At 48.9% G+C, this 13,972-nt stretch overlaps 1 protein-coding gene and 1 pseudogene across 4 annotated transcripts in view; both read right to left on the bottom strand.

The window, feature by feature from the left end:
- Window positions 1-879: 879 nt before the first annotated feature.
- Window positions 880-13,972, bottom strand: part of LOC137205934 (two pore channel protein 2-like) — a 38,475-nt gene continuing 25,382 nt past the window's right edge. For 2 of the 4 annotated variants that reach the window (XM_067704358.1, XM_067704356.1), the window contains 10 exons: window positions 13,502-13,646; window positions 11,478-11,663; window positions 9,813-9,877; window positions 8,929-9,016; window positions 7,656-7,725; window positions 5,284-5,503; window positions 5,092-5,182; window positions 2,808-2,921; window positions 2,449-2,573; window positions 880-1,491 (listed from right to left, as the gene is read on the bottom strand). In XM_067704358.1, coding sequence (XP_067560459.1) covers window positions 1,346-1,491; window positions 2,449-2,573; window positions 2,808-2,921; window positions 5,092-5,182; window positions 5,284-5,503; window positions 7,656-7,725; window positions 8,929-9,016; window positions 9,813-9,877; window positions 11,478-11,663; window positions 13,502-13,646 — 1,250 coding nt within the window. In that variant the 3' untranslated portion in view covers window positions 880-1,345. Of the gene's footprint in view, window positions 1,521-2,448; window positions 2,574-2,807; window positions 2,922-5,091; window positions 5,183-5,283; window positions 5,504-7,655; window positions 7,726-8,928; window positions 9,017-9,812; window positions 9,878-11,477; window positions 11,664-13,501; window positions 13,647-13,972 lie in introns of all 4 variants that reach the window. The other 2 variants (XM_067704357.1, XM_067704359.1) reach the window with 2 other exon arrangements.
- Window positions 3,316-3,415, bottom strand: LOC137206285 (U6 spliceosomal RNA; annotated as a pseudogene).

The raw sequence follows: 13,972 nt of genomic DNA, 5'->3' as shown, positions 1-13,972 counted from the left end.
TGGGGAGTCAGGCATGCAACCAGCCCGGCCCCAGAGTCCCAGCCCTGAAGCTTTCGCTTTGCTCCGATACCAGGGGTCGCCCTCAGACCAAGGAAAGGGCCCTCCCAGGCCAGGTTCGGTTGCCACGCTGACATGTGACACATGACATGACACGTGACGGCCTCACTGCACTCAGAGCCCTCAGGTCAGGAAGCCTTGATTCCCACCCCCGATTCCCCTGCTCAGGGTAGGGCCTGCGATGAGGTGCAGAAGACGGAGGAGTCCCACCTACCCTGACAACTCTGGAAAGGACTCACTTGCTCACAATGCAGTTGTGATCAGGAGTAGCCAAATTCACAGAGACAGAAAGTAGAATGGTGGCCGCCAGGAGCTGGAAGGAAGGGGGATTAGGGAGTTACTGTTGAATGGTACAGACCTTCATGTGGGGTGATGAAAAGCCCTGGAGGTCTGTTGAGTGCACCTAAAATGTGACTGTACATAAAACTACTGAATTGTACACTTAGAAATAGTTACAGTAGTAAATTTTATGTTGTATACTTTACCACAATGAAATGTTTTCAATAAAATAGAATAAAATGAAATAAATCCCTTTAATTTCCCAGGAGTAGGTCGCTGTACTGAGAGATTTCCAGCTGGGGAAAGTGACCTCAGGGAGCCACTTACTCAACATCTTGCTATACTTGTAATTTAATTAAAGAAACTTTGAGGGACTTCCCAGGTGGTCCAGTGGTTAAGACTCCGCACTTCCAAGGCAGGGGGTGTGGGTTCGATCCCTGCTCGGGGAGCTAAGATCCCACATGACTCACGGCCAAAAAACCAAAACATAAAACAGAAGAAACTTTGAGAGCCTCCCCCCAAAAAGAAGCAATTGTGACAGAATTTGATCTTCACATTCATATTTGTCTTCATTTCGAATAAACACTGCATCCAAAGCTACTGTCCTAGAACATGTTCCTTTAGCATATTAAGATATTTTAAATTCATTTATGTAACACTGTAGCACAGTATTCATTTAATAAAGTAGCAAAATATCATATAAAAATAAATGAAAGCTTTTACATACCCACTGAGAGGATTTACACACGTACAAACACTTGTATGGTAAGTGCTCTCCAGTCTCCTTGTAGATTTTCCTTTCCTCACCTCCATGGTCAGCCCTAAGCATGACCTCAGGAGAGCACACAGAGCTGACCACTCAGGGCAGGGGAGGCCGATTCACAGTCTTATCAGAACACAGAAGAGAACCTGGGCTGGGAAAGTAACCTCTAGGTAGCATCTGCAAACAGTGAGGACAGCTTATCTTGGTTTCCAGTTGTGCATGCCTGTGGCCCTTACAGGCCCAGGGTCAGGCACTGTTTTCAAAACTGGGATTCTTGGGATGTATGTCACTGGGTGAGAAGTTCAGAATCTCCTCCAAGGAAGGGCCTTCATCCTCTGGAGCTATTTCAGACTCAAACATCTGCTGCAGCAAAGCGTCCACGGTCTTGTACTCTGGGAGGAAGGAGAGGGGCACATGGGACCTGCCCGTGTGGGTCGGAGGGGAGCAGAGCTCGGCTTTCCTGAAGGAGGGTCTCTGAGCCCACCCCACTGAGCTCCCCAGACCCCGCAGGCTCTGGAGACCAAGGAGAAGGTCCTCCTTGAAGGATGGGGGAGGATGGCCGCCTCTGGGGTGGCATGCCCACATACACACACACACACACATACACACACACACACACACACACCATCTCTGCTGTGCTGTGTCTAAGTGTACCATACAGTGTCCCCATCAAAGGCCCAGTTGAGATTCAGACAGGTTTGGGTTTACTCAGTCAATCGTTAATTCACTGAGAATTAATAAAGTACTTAAACAGTTATTAAGGCCCACATGTCCTGGGCACATGGTGAGGCCCTTGGGAACACAATGGAGAACAAAAAAGACATGGCCCTGCACATGTAGAGCTTCGAGTCTGCAGGGAAGACAGATGGTGACCAGACAGTCACATAGTGATCAATGTACAGCTGACAGGTGCTGAAAGGCAGGGAAGGAGAGCTGGGGGGTGGGGGTGGGGTGCACAGGAGCACCTGACTTCTCGGGGAGCCTGGAGGGCTTCCCTGAGGAAGTGCTGCCTGAGCAGAGATCTGCAGGAGGAAGAGCCTTGATTCTGCAAGGTGAGGTGAGAGTAAGGGGAGAAAGCAGCATGTTCAAAGGCCCTGTGGCAGGATGGAGCAGGGGAGCCGAAGAAGTAAAGGGACAGCAGGGCTAAAGGGCAGAGGCGTGGGGGTTCCTGGGGGAAGGAAGACGGGCTGAGGTATTGAGGGAACCAAGCATGTGGCCCCTAGAGGCCACGGCAGGCGCCCTTGAGACACGGTAAGCCCCTGGAGGTCGGATTTGCATCCTGGAAACATCTCACTGACTGCTGTGAGGAGGATGGATTGGAGGAAGTTTCGAGTTGGGTTAAAACTTACTTTTTGATGCAATTCTAAAGTACAGTCCTTTCAAGGCCTTCCTTTTGTTGTCTCCATCGTCCCCACTGAAGCCACTGTCCTTGGCGTCCACATTGTCAATGAGCTTCCCATCCTGCACTTCTTCCCTTCGGGGAGGAAGAGATGGTGTGAACACAGCCGGGTCCCTCAGCTGAGTTCCCCTCTGTCCTCCCAGCCATGGCCCCATGTCACCCATGTAGCCAGCGAGGGTCCCTGAGAACTGGCACCCAGGACCAGGCTGGCTGCCACGGGGTCTCGGGGGTTAAATGTGATCAGGACCCACCCCGCCATGAACATCCTGCTTCCAAAGTCCATGAGCCGCGTCGGGAAATGCTACTCACTCTTGGACCCCAACTCCAAGCTCTTGAATCTTCTTCTCAATGGCAGTTTCCACTTCACTTTTTTCTAACGAATATGCCACAAAAAACGCTTCCAAGATGAACGCTATGAAAATACTGAGAAAAAGTAAAAGGCAGAGGGTTTTACATCGAGTCAGCCATGGTCTAGGTGATGGGAAATCATGGCAGCAAAGAGTGTTCAAGCCCAGACAAAAAGGCCGCCCATCTTTGCAAAGAAAACACAACACGGGGAAGAAACAACAAAATGTCTCTCAAGCAACAGGCACAACTGTCTTTCATTCGGAAAATCATTCTTCCTCTACGTCGTTTTTAAACAGTGACTATTAAGAAGAAAATAGAGGGGGGCGTTCTGATTCACAATTTTTAAAGGTTTACTCCATTTATAGTTATTGTAAAATATTGGTTATATTCCCAGTGCTGTACAATACATCCTTGCACCTTATTTTATACCTAACAGTTTGTACCTCTTAATCTCCTCCCCCTATGTTGCGAAAATATGGAATGCCTCACCAATTTGCATGTCATCCTTGTACAGGGCCCCATTAATCTTCTCTGTACAGTTTTAGTGTATGTGCTACCAAAGTGAGCTCGAAAATACAGTTTATTTTAAGGGGAAGCTTAGGCCACATAATTGGTGTAGACAATTCTCCATGAATATCTCGTGTTAATGCACAGTCTAGGTCCTCTGAGCAAAGGCACTGACAGCCAATTTAGGGATATACTGGGCTGGCCCAAAAGTTCGCTCGGGTGGTCTGTGACATGGAAAAACCCCAATGAACTTTTTGGTCCACACGATATGCGTGTCTCCAGAAATGCTCCACCATAGTAAAGCTTCCTGTTACTTACTGTCTCCTCCCCAGCGACCACTAGGGTAGCAGAGACTTCATTTTGCCCTCCCCGGAGACTTGCTTACGTTCAAGAGTAAAAATAAGGTCTTTCTCTTTTGCTCTCTCTTTCCAGAGGGGAGGATGGGCAGGTCTCCCCAGCTACACAGACCGGGGTTTCCTCATTTTGGGGTTCCCCTCCTGCAATGCAGCCCATCCCACTGGCCCTCACCTCACGGTGCAGCGGGGATTAGGGCTCAGGGAGCTGCCCCAAGTATTGCTCTGGCGGCAGCTTCTGCCGTGAGGAATAAACTGTCTTTGTCTCGGACCCAAGGCATCACACTTTGTCAGTATATACACGTGACGTACACGCACACTGACCTGCCACTTGTGAGTAGGGAATCCCAGTTCCTTCACCACTTCTGACTTAACATGATGCTGACGGAGCCCAGGGCTGTCACCATACTCGCATGCTTTGGGGGGAAGAGCTGAAAAACCCCTACAGCTTTTCACGTTGCCTCGGCCTATCCCAGCATTCTGGAAACCTCTCTAAGAATCACTCAGAAGCATTCCTCTCTCGTTCCCACTACATATTCCATTCAGACGGTGCAGGACAAGCAGCCCTGAGCAGTTCTTCCCCTCCCCTCCCTCTGCTGGGACATTCTTGAGCCAAAATCAGCAGGATGGTGGCCAAAGCAGCCCTGATGTGACAAGGAAGGCCCGGGGCTGGGTTGTCACCCCAAGAATTGTGGGCCCTGGGCTCTAAGAGGGATACGACAACCAGAACACATCTCTGGGGGCGGGAAAAAGAGGCATAAAGGGACTCAAATTCAGGTCCCACAAGGAACAGGGGAGCTAGAATCAGAGATTGATAAGCAGGAAGGAAAGCCCTCTGGAATGGTGAGATGTCATAGCAGCTTTCAAACGGTGCCTGAGTTCTCCGCGGAAGAGAAGTCAGGACAGAACTGGAACCAATGAAGAAAATTAACTAGTAAGCACATTTCCATTCTACCTGTGCAAGGACAGGTGAGGACCAGAGCTGGACGACAAGGAAATTGACTCGTATAGGTTCTAATGAGTCCCAGGAGTTGTGCAGATTTCAGCAAAGGGTGGACACAATTCACAAGGACGTTCTAAAGGTGATTTATCCCACCGGGGAAGGGTAGGGAGACCGGCCAGGACCCCAGAGCCCTTCTGACCCAAACAATTGGCGAGGCTATGAGATGTATACTATATACTGACGTGCACGGCTGGCTGACACTGAAGAACACAGATGTGAACAAAAGTAAGATGCCTCCCTTCTGGTGCCTTAGCATCTAGCAGGGGAGATGGGACCCACCCACAATGTACTCAAGGGTGGAGCCAGGGAGGAGGGAGGTGTGAGCAGCTGTAGATCTGAGAGGGGGGATCTGCAACAGCCCACCCGGCAGGAGCAAACTCACTTAACAATGAGGATGACGACCACGACGTGGAAGCCGATGAAATACAGCTTTGACGCCTGGTGAGTCACGAGGGCAAAGCCATCTGCGAGGAGTGGGAAGCTAAGGAAACAAGCGTTCAAGGAGCCGAGACCCAATCCTCCCGGAAGGTGCTCTCAGCATCCCCCGCCACACCCGCCTCCTCGGAAAGGATATCGTGCCACTGGTTAACCACGGTGAGCTCTGTCAGCAGGATGAGAGAGGCAGCCAGGTCATTGAAGTTGTTCCTGCAGTACCTGCCTCGGGCAAACGCTGAGTCTTTTAGGGCTGGGTTCCCACACTCCAGGGCATCAGGACTGGTGGAACTGGGGTCAAAGAAGTGGACTTTGCCGTGGAACACTTCCATCCCGATGATGGCAAACACGTAGTAGACCACCTAGGGTGGGCGGCACCGGGCACGAGTGGGCAGGTGGGATGAGGGGAGGCAGGAGGACGCAGACACGGGTCAGCCTGCGACAACGGCCGGCAGAAAGCGCTGTGACCCTCATTCTGGGGATGGCTTTCCCCACGGCCACAAGTTCCTGCAGCATCAGGAACAGAGTGGGATGGGTCAGCCCACTGGCAACTGGGCTGTTCAGGGACAGGGGCACGGCCAGCTGGACCACACCTTGACCTCTGCTGTGGTCCCCGTTTACAAAGACAAAATGATGCTGTGAGCAAGTTAGTGGGTTAAATACTCAGTAAATAATATCAATAGTTAGGCCTCTAGGGAAAAAATAATAAATTTGGATCTTTACCTCATTTGTTTTGTTTTTTGTTTTTTTGGATTTTTTTGGCTGTGCCACGCGGCATATAGGATCTTAGTGCCCCGACCAGGGATCAAACCCGTGCCCCCCACAGTGGAAGCATGGAGTCTTAACCACTGGACTGCCAGGGAAGTCCCGTTTACCTCGTTTCTTATATCAAAATAAATTCCAAAGGTGTCAAAGAGTTAAATGTAAAAACCAAACTATAAAGGAGCTAGAAAAAGAATCAAGTAGAGAAAAGGCTTATAAGCATGATATAAAACTAGAAACTGTAAAATAAAACATCAACAAGTATGACTATGTAATTAATTTAAACTTTCAGATAGCCGAAAAAATACAACAGAAAGCCTTTATTTCGGAAAAACAAAAACAAACAAGTGACGGATGAGGAAAAATAACTACTCTGTATACAACGTACCAAGGGCTTATTTCCCTGATCGGCAAAACGCTCTTTCAAATCATATAAAAAAAATACAACTAATAGAAAAATGGACCAAGGATATGAATTAAGCTGCTTATAAAAAAAATAAGCATAAGTGGCCCAAAGAACATGGAAAACACACTCAGCCTCTGGAATAACTAAAGAAATGCACATCAAAGGGACACAGTGCCATTTTCTCACCCATCAGATTGGAGAGTATGGAAATGTTTAATAAACCCAGCTGTGAGGGGTGCAGAGAAACAGATGCCGCACACACTGGCATTTGGAATACACAGGGAGCACGTCTTTTGGAAGGCAATTCGCCACCACTGATCCAAACTGTGGACACATTTACCTTGTGACCTAGCAGTTCCACTGCTAGGAATGTACCCAACAGAAACACTCACGAAAGCAAAGACACACACAAGATGGGCTTCACCCCATCATCTGTGATGGCAAAGAAGTGAAATCTCTAGTGGTCGGCCAGCGATCAGCCATGTTCTGGAGTCTTCCCTCAGTGGGACACTTAGCATCAGAGCAGAACTCACATGGGTGCATGTGTCCTCCAGGACATGTGACAAAGACATTGGGAAGACGTTGGATAGAAAGAAGTTGTGCCATGTTTGGTACAGATGATCCCATTTGACACAACAATAAACTGGATACACATACATCTGGAAATGACATGCCTGTTGTATGGATGGAAATGTTTAGGAAGCGTGACGAGAAACTCTTAATCATGGTTGCCTCTGGGAAAGAGGCATGCGGTGGATGAGAATGCGTGACCTGCAGTCCATCTTCATTCTTCTGTGCTAATTGAATTGTTTTGTTTTGTTTTGTTTTACCACTTTAACAGAATAGAAGATAAGTACCCTGTAGCAGATATTCAAGCTTCCTCCTCCATAGCACGGAATCACTCCTGGGTGGGGGGCCCAGTCCCCTCACAGCCTTGCGTGGCTACGTTCTTACCACTGGGCTTCTGGAGGAGCAGGTGGGCTTTCTTCTGAGCAGAACAAAGAAGGATCTGAGGCCAGGGCGGCAGAGCCATGCTCTGGAAGGAGCCTACACCCCTGAGACCCACCTGCTGGCTAGGAATACCCCCTGGACCGTGGGTGAGAAACACACTTTGACGAGATTAACCCACTGAGGTTGGGTTTATTACAGCAGCCAGTGTACCTGGACGGCTATATGCCCCATGTTTCTACACACGTGATATTTCTAAAACTGGCTCCTAGAAACCCCTTGAATCTCATTGACTTCATCTCCCTTTCTTTCCCTCACTTAAAATAAGGCTCACAGAGACCTGCTAAGAACGAACATCTTATCGCTTGCTTCACGTAGAATAGGAACAGAACACTCACCAAGACCAAACCGCCAAACGTCAGCATCGTGGGGCCGATGTTAATTAAGGTGGTCACGATCACCCGGAATCTGGGATAAAACAAAGTTTCGGACACAAGGCAAAGGGAAGATGTAAGTAAAACTGACACCACACTGGCATGTTTGGTTTCATGCCCCTCCCCCCAGTCCTGAATCTGTGCTGTAAATGCTGTCAGGAATCTGCCTTTACAATTTTGTCAGCATCAGTCCATCTACTGAACTGAGGGGGGAGTGCACTTGAGTTTCCCCTGAAGCAAAACAAAGCAAGACCGTTTTTAAAAACATAAGGAAGGTAATCACAGAGAGTTTCACTAGTAGGACACAGGTGGGTATTGAGGCTGAAAAACCTTCCACCCTCGTCTGCTTTCTTCCCCCAACCTTTTTCTTCATCAAAAATTCAGCCTGGGGCTTCCCTGGTGGCGCAGTGGTGGAGAGTCCGCCTGCCGATGCAGGGGACACGGGTTCGTGCCCCGGTCCGGGAAGATCCCACATGCCGCGGAGCGGCTGGGCCCGTGAGCCATGGCCGCTGAGCCTGCGCATCCGGAGCCTGTGCTCCGCAACGGGAGAGGCCACAACAGTGAGAGGCCCGCGTACAAAAAAAAAAAAAAAAAAAATTCAGCCTGTATTAAAGCTGACCTGGAGACTCAGCTGACCGGCCTGCTCCCCTACTTATTTTGCGGGGGGGCAGGCCAGTCCTCAGATGGCAGTCCCCACACACTCCTTGAAAGGAACCTGGCCTATCCAAAACAGGGTGGGTTTTTCCAGGTTTAGGGATCAGACTCCTAGGTTTGCATCCTAGTTCTGCCTCTTTCTAGCTGTGCACCACTGGGGGAACTACTTAACCTCTCTGAGCTTCATTGTCGTCACCCAGGAACTAAAGATCATTAAAGCCCCTACATCAAGGGTCGTTGGAGGGATTTAACGAGACAATGGTTAGCACACTCCGTTAGCATTAGCTGCCATTGTGACCACTGTCCAGTCACCAGGCTGCAGGCACAGTTGAGGGACCACGTCGCAGGGTTGAAAGTGATGGACAGAATCCCTGCCCTCAGAGAGCTGCACTTCGGGGCTCTTCACCACCTTCTCGGGCTCCCTGCCCCTCCCCACCGCCCCCAGAGAACCCAGGTCCTCTATACAAGTTATATCCTGGGTTCACAGCTGGGCGTGTTTCTATTCCCAGGCAGGGTGGTTTCTGTCAAGCCCGAATATGGGGAACTGCCCGGGTGCAGCTGTTTCCCATGGCTTCATCTTTACCTCTGAATGCTGACAATGATCCGTAAGAGCCGGAGTATTCTCAAAATCAAGACAATATCCAGTATCTGCTGACTGTTGTATTTTCTCGCTGGAAAAAGAACACAACCATCTAACATTCCGGTTTCGGAGCGCCTCTGGCTTGTCCCTTTTATGCAGTGAGGTCTGAGACTCTGTGGGTCCTGGGGGACTATGCACTTCACTTCAAGAACAGGGTGATGGCTCTGAGCAATGAGGAAGTGAGGACTGCCTTCAACCAGTAACTCCTCCGGCAAATCAGCACCAAGCTGAGCATCCCCTCCAGCCCTAAAACTAAGAAGCATGAGTGTAGGAACAGACTTCAGACCATAATCAAGAACTGACTGTGGATCCCGCTCTACAGAACGCACTTCAGCAAGCCGTCCCTCCCCCCAGCATTCATTTCATAGTCATGTTAAGAAGCTTCTCTATCTCTAATAATCCCCTCTGCCATCTACAGGAAGGAGTGTGCAGGGCAGTGGCGGCACAGGTAGAGGAGCCAGAGGAGGGTAGAAAGGAGAGGGTGGTGGGCAGAGGCTGATGAAGAGCTCCTGCTACAGCTGGACCCTGGGTTGGGGGCCAACATGCGCAGAGGGTCAAGGATGAGCCCTGAGACCAAGGGCAGTTTGGAGAGATGACCAGCTGAGTGTTTGGTGTGGTGATACCTACAAATGAAATCTCTACCATACAACCAGACACAAACAAAGCTACCATCCCTCTCCAGAAAGCGGAATAGTTTTACTAATTCTCCTGTGTCCCCACTGCCTCGTCCCAAACACCCTAATGGTACACCATGGATGTTCTACAAAGTTTACTGATTGAACACACGCTCCTGGGAGGCGGGGAAGCTGAGAGCCGGTGACACTGACCTGACTGAATGGTGGTGTTGGCCACAGTGGCCACCAGGGCTGCGATGATGATCAGCGTATCAAACCTAAGATTTGGTGGAGAAGCAACGTCAGTGAGGAGTCAAGGGAAAGGCCTGTCAAGCTCAGGATACAGTGAATCCTGAGAAAACTCTGAATCCAATCTCTTACGCAAAGCAACGATCCAGCCGTCAAATTGATTTCCATAATTTTTAGGACAGCAGGTACAAAGCAAGAAACACTGTGTTTGATCATTTACTGGCTGCTCCAATGAACCATCGAAGGAAATTTGTAGGAATCAGCGAATTCATATCACTCTGTCTTCCAGCATAACTGTGTTTGATCATTTACTGGCTGCTCCAATGAACCATCGAAGGAAATTTGTAGGAATCAGCGAATTCATATCACTCTGTCTTCCAACATAACTATATACTTGCAAGAATACTTTGACACATTTTCAGAATACATAGTGTAATCTTTCTCGGTATTCATCTTACTAAATGCATTGCAACATTATTTATTTATTTATTTTATTATTTTATTTTTTTATTTATCTGGCCATGCCATGCGGCTTGGGGGATCTTAGTTCCCCTACCAGGGACTGAACCCACACACTTGACAGTGAAAGCACAGAGTCCTAACTGCTGAAGTGTCAGGGAATTCCCTGCAACTGTTAAATTAAAGGGGAAACTCATCATGCCGTGACTTTTCTCACAACGGTGCCACTGCCTTGGATAACACTGGTCAGCTGGCCACACGCACACCTGAGTGAGTTTCTTGGCACTGGGAGCAGTGACCACAGAGATCCAACCCTGCTGAGCTGTGCACTACCCGTGATGGCTGACATTCAGTGGTACTCAAGATGGTTTGCAGCATGTGGGTGATGGTTTAAGACCGGGAGGTACAGAGCCTGGAGCAGAGAAGGTCACAGGAGAAACATCCAGCCCGGGAAAGAGCTTGCTGAGGGTCCTCATCGTCCAGCCACGCAGGCCAAGTTTTCCAATAACAAGAGTAGGGAGCGGGCCGGGCAACCATGGAAGGAATTGTCTCATTGGGTGCGACATTCTAAGATCCTTTCCAGATCCAAGATGCCGTGATCTGTGATTCTAATTTTACACAGTCATTCAAACTGACATCCTAAATGACAGCTTTGAGAACCAGATGTTCCCCTGCCCTCAAGACTTCATTATAAGAAGCCTCGGGCTTCCCTGGTGGCGCAGTGGTTAAGAATCTGCCTGCCAATGCAGGGGACATGGGTTCGAGCCCTGGTCCAGGAAGATTCCACATGCCACGGAGCAACTGAGCCTGTGTGCCACAACTACTGAGCCTGCGCTCTAGAGCTCACGAACCACAACTACTGAGCCCACGTGCCACAACTACTGAAGCCTGCATGTCTAGAGCCCATGCTCCGCAACAAGGGAAGCCACTGCAATGAGAAGCCCGCGCACCACAACGAAGAGTAGCCCCCGCTCGCCACAGCTAGAGAAAGCCCACGTGCAGCAACGAAGACCCAACACAGCCAAAAATAAATAAATAAATTTATAAAAAAAAAAAGAAGCCTCAAAACTAGGCAGATGGAGCTTGAAACACTCCACAACGTTATTCCCCAAAGTGTGACAGAAAGCCCCTCTCTTCACCCACGGCCTCCTCCCCAAAACACAGACTCACCAGTTCCAGAACTGCTTCCTTCCAAAATAGGCTCTGGGTTCGTACGTGTACAATTTCAGGAGAATTTCAATAATATAGAGAGAAAGGAAAAGCCATTCTGCATAGGAAATTAAGGGGTTTTTCTCATCCAAAGCAATGAATATGGCATTTATTAGAATGATGACATCATAAACCCAGACAAAAATCCTGCCAGGAGGGAAAAAAGAAGATTCTGTTACCATACATTTCAGTTAAAAAAAAAAAAAAAAAGCAGGTTCAGAGCCCTGCAGGAACTACTCTGTTTCCTGTCAGTGTGATGAATATGAGATACTCGCCACCCCCCATCCCACCAACACACACACACACACACACACACACACACACACATACTCACTCAACATGGAAGGAAAGGTTCCACCATGGTTAGGGCTCTGAAATTCACCTGCCTCTCACTGACACTGGTACACTGGTATAGCCTTTCCCACCAAGGAGAAAATGAAGACAGAGTGAGGGGGAAGAACAGAGGCCTAGTTTTCCCAGGTTCACCTTTTGGGCACAGTACCTGGATCAGATGAAAAGCTGGGTAGAATCAGGGGGCAAGGAGAAGGTTTAGGGCTTAGCCCAGGACCATTACACCTTGACTACTTGACCCTGGAAAATTAACATCCTTAACTCAGAAAGCTTCTGAAAAACTCTTTACTCCTATTGCACACAAGTCTTCCAGGGGACTGACGTGCCCCACTTTCTCACCAAGTCTGGGGTGAAAAGGGGTGAAAAAAATAGGACAGTTGGGCTCTGACTCAACTTTTTAATTACAGAGCAGGCTGCCCCTCACAGGCATCTGTGCTCTGTGCTCCAGAGAATCCTGGGTGAACCCTGGGCGTGGCCATGGGAAGCAGGGGAGCGGGGGCTCCTACCCTATTGTCCTGGGGAAGCTGCAGACTCTAGGTCTCAGCCCTGGATGCCACATGTGGTTACACAAACATCCACTGTGTGAAACACACCAGTAGTTCAATATTGAGATGAATGGAAAGGAGCCTCTACATGAAGGGCCTTCGTAAATATACAATATGGGAGCTAAAAGGGATATTTACCTACATCATAGGCTGGGCTACTTTCAAGGATTTCTATACCATTCACTTTTTTTTTTTAATTTTTGAATGTTATTTTATTTATTTTTTTATTCAGCAGGTTCTTATTAGTCATCCATTTTATACACATCAGTGTATACATGTCAATCCCAATCTCCCAAGTGAACCATTCACTTTTATGAAACATTAAATTCAAAGAAGGCAAGAGGGGAGCCTCTGCTGATAGGGGTGTTCCAGGCCACACATAGTAAAAATAAACTTTCCAACCAGGATAAAGGACTCTTCTGGAGTCCATCTACTTGGGAATAAAAGAATTAATTGGCATTCTTTTTTTTTTTTTTTTTTGCGGTACACGGGTCCCTCACCGCCGTGGCCTCTCCCATTGCAGAGCACAGGCTACAGACGCACAGCTGCAGCGGCCATGGCTCACGGGCCCAGCCGCTCCGTGGCATGTGGGATCTTCCCGGACCGGGGCACGAACCCGTGTCCCCTGCATCGGCAGGCAGACTCTCAACAACTGTGCCACCAGGGAAGCCCTAACTGGCATTCTTAACAGTCATTCCAGTAACTCTAACCCATGTCTACTTACCAGATACTTTACAAAATGCCATATTTGACATCAACTTCCTAATGACTCTGATGGGGCAGGAACTTCCTGAAATCAGAGAGTGGTCAGCTTCCCTGGCTCAGAAAGCACAGCCAGTCTGTGGCCCTTGAGCATTAAAAAAAAAAAAAAAAAAAAAACACCGAAGAAGGAAGCATAATCTAGAAACCTGTCCTCTGGCTAAGGTTAAACATAGCAGAACCGTTTCCATGCCTTCCCAAGAAACCAGAAGCAGTGAGCAGGGGAATGGTTTATAGCTTCAGTGATGAAACACATTCAGTCCAGACAGCATTAACAGATTCCTCTATTTTCAAAGCAATTTGGGAGAAAACCAGCCCCGTCTCACTTGCCTGTGCCGAACCACCTTCTGAACCAAGAGGCTTGGGGACGACTGGTATACCCGAGGCATCCAGGCTTCCAGCGGGTGTCTCTTGATGTTGATGGTGACCACCTGGATGTTGAGGAGGTCAGCCAAGCGTAGAAAGTTCATTTTGTCTGCAATGAAAAAAGGACCCCCAAATACATGGCTGCTGTGACACTAGGGTTCAATGGGTGAAACAAAGCCAGCACAGACTCTTGGATCTGCGTTTCACAGGTGAAGATATGAAGCCTCAAAGGATGAAGGCCCAAGGCCAAGGGGACAGCGAGTGGCACAGCCTCCCGCTTGTCCTCACTCAGACCCTGAGCCAGCCCAAGGCAGCCAACCCAAGCATGTGACTTCGCTAGTTCACAGACACCGCTGCCTCACTCCCTGCCTTCCACCTCACTCAGCCATTATGGCAGTCCAGCCATTATGGCAGTCCAAGCAAACCGATACAAGC

The sequence above is a fragment of the Pseudorca crassidens genome, chromosome 14 (assembly GCF_039906515.1).
Source record: "Pseudorca crassidens isolate mPseCra1 chromosome 14, mPseCra1.hap1, whole genome shotgun sequence".
Taxonomy (NCBI): domain Eukaryota; kingdom Metazoa; phylum Chordata; class Mammalia; order Artiodactyla; family Delphinidae; genus Pseudorca; species Pseudorca crassidens.
The sequence above is the reverse complement of the archived record's forward strand: the minus strand, read 5'-3'. Positions and strand labels throughout refer to the sequence as shown.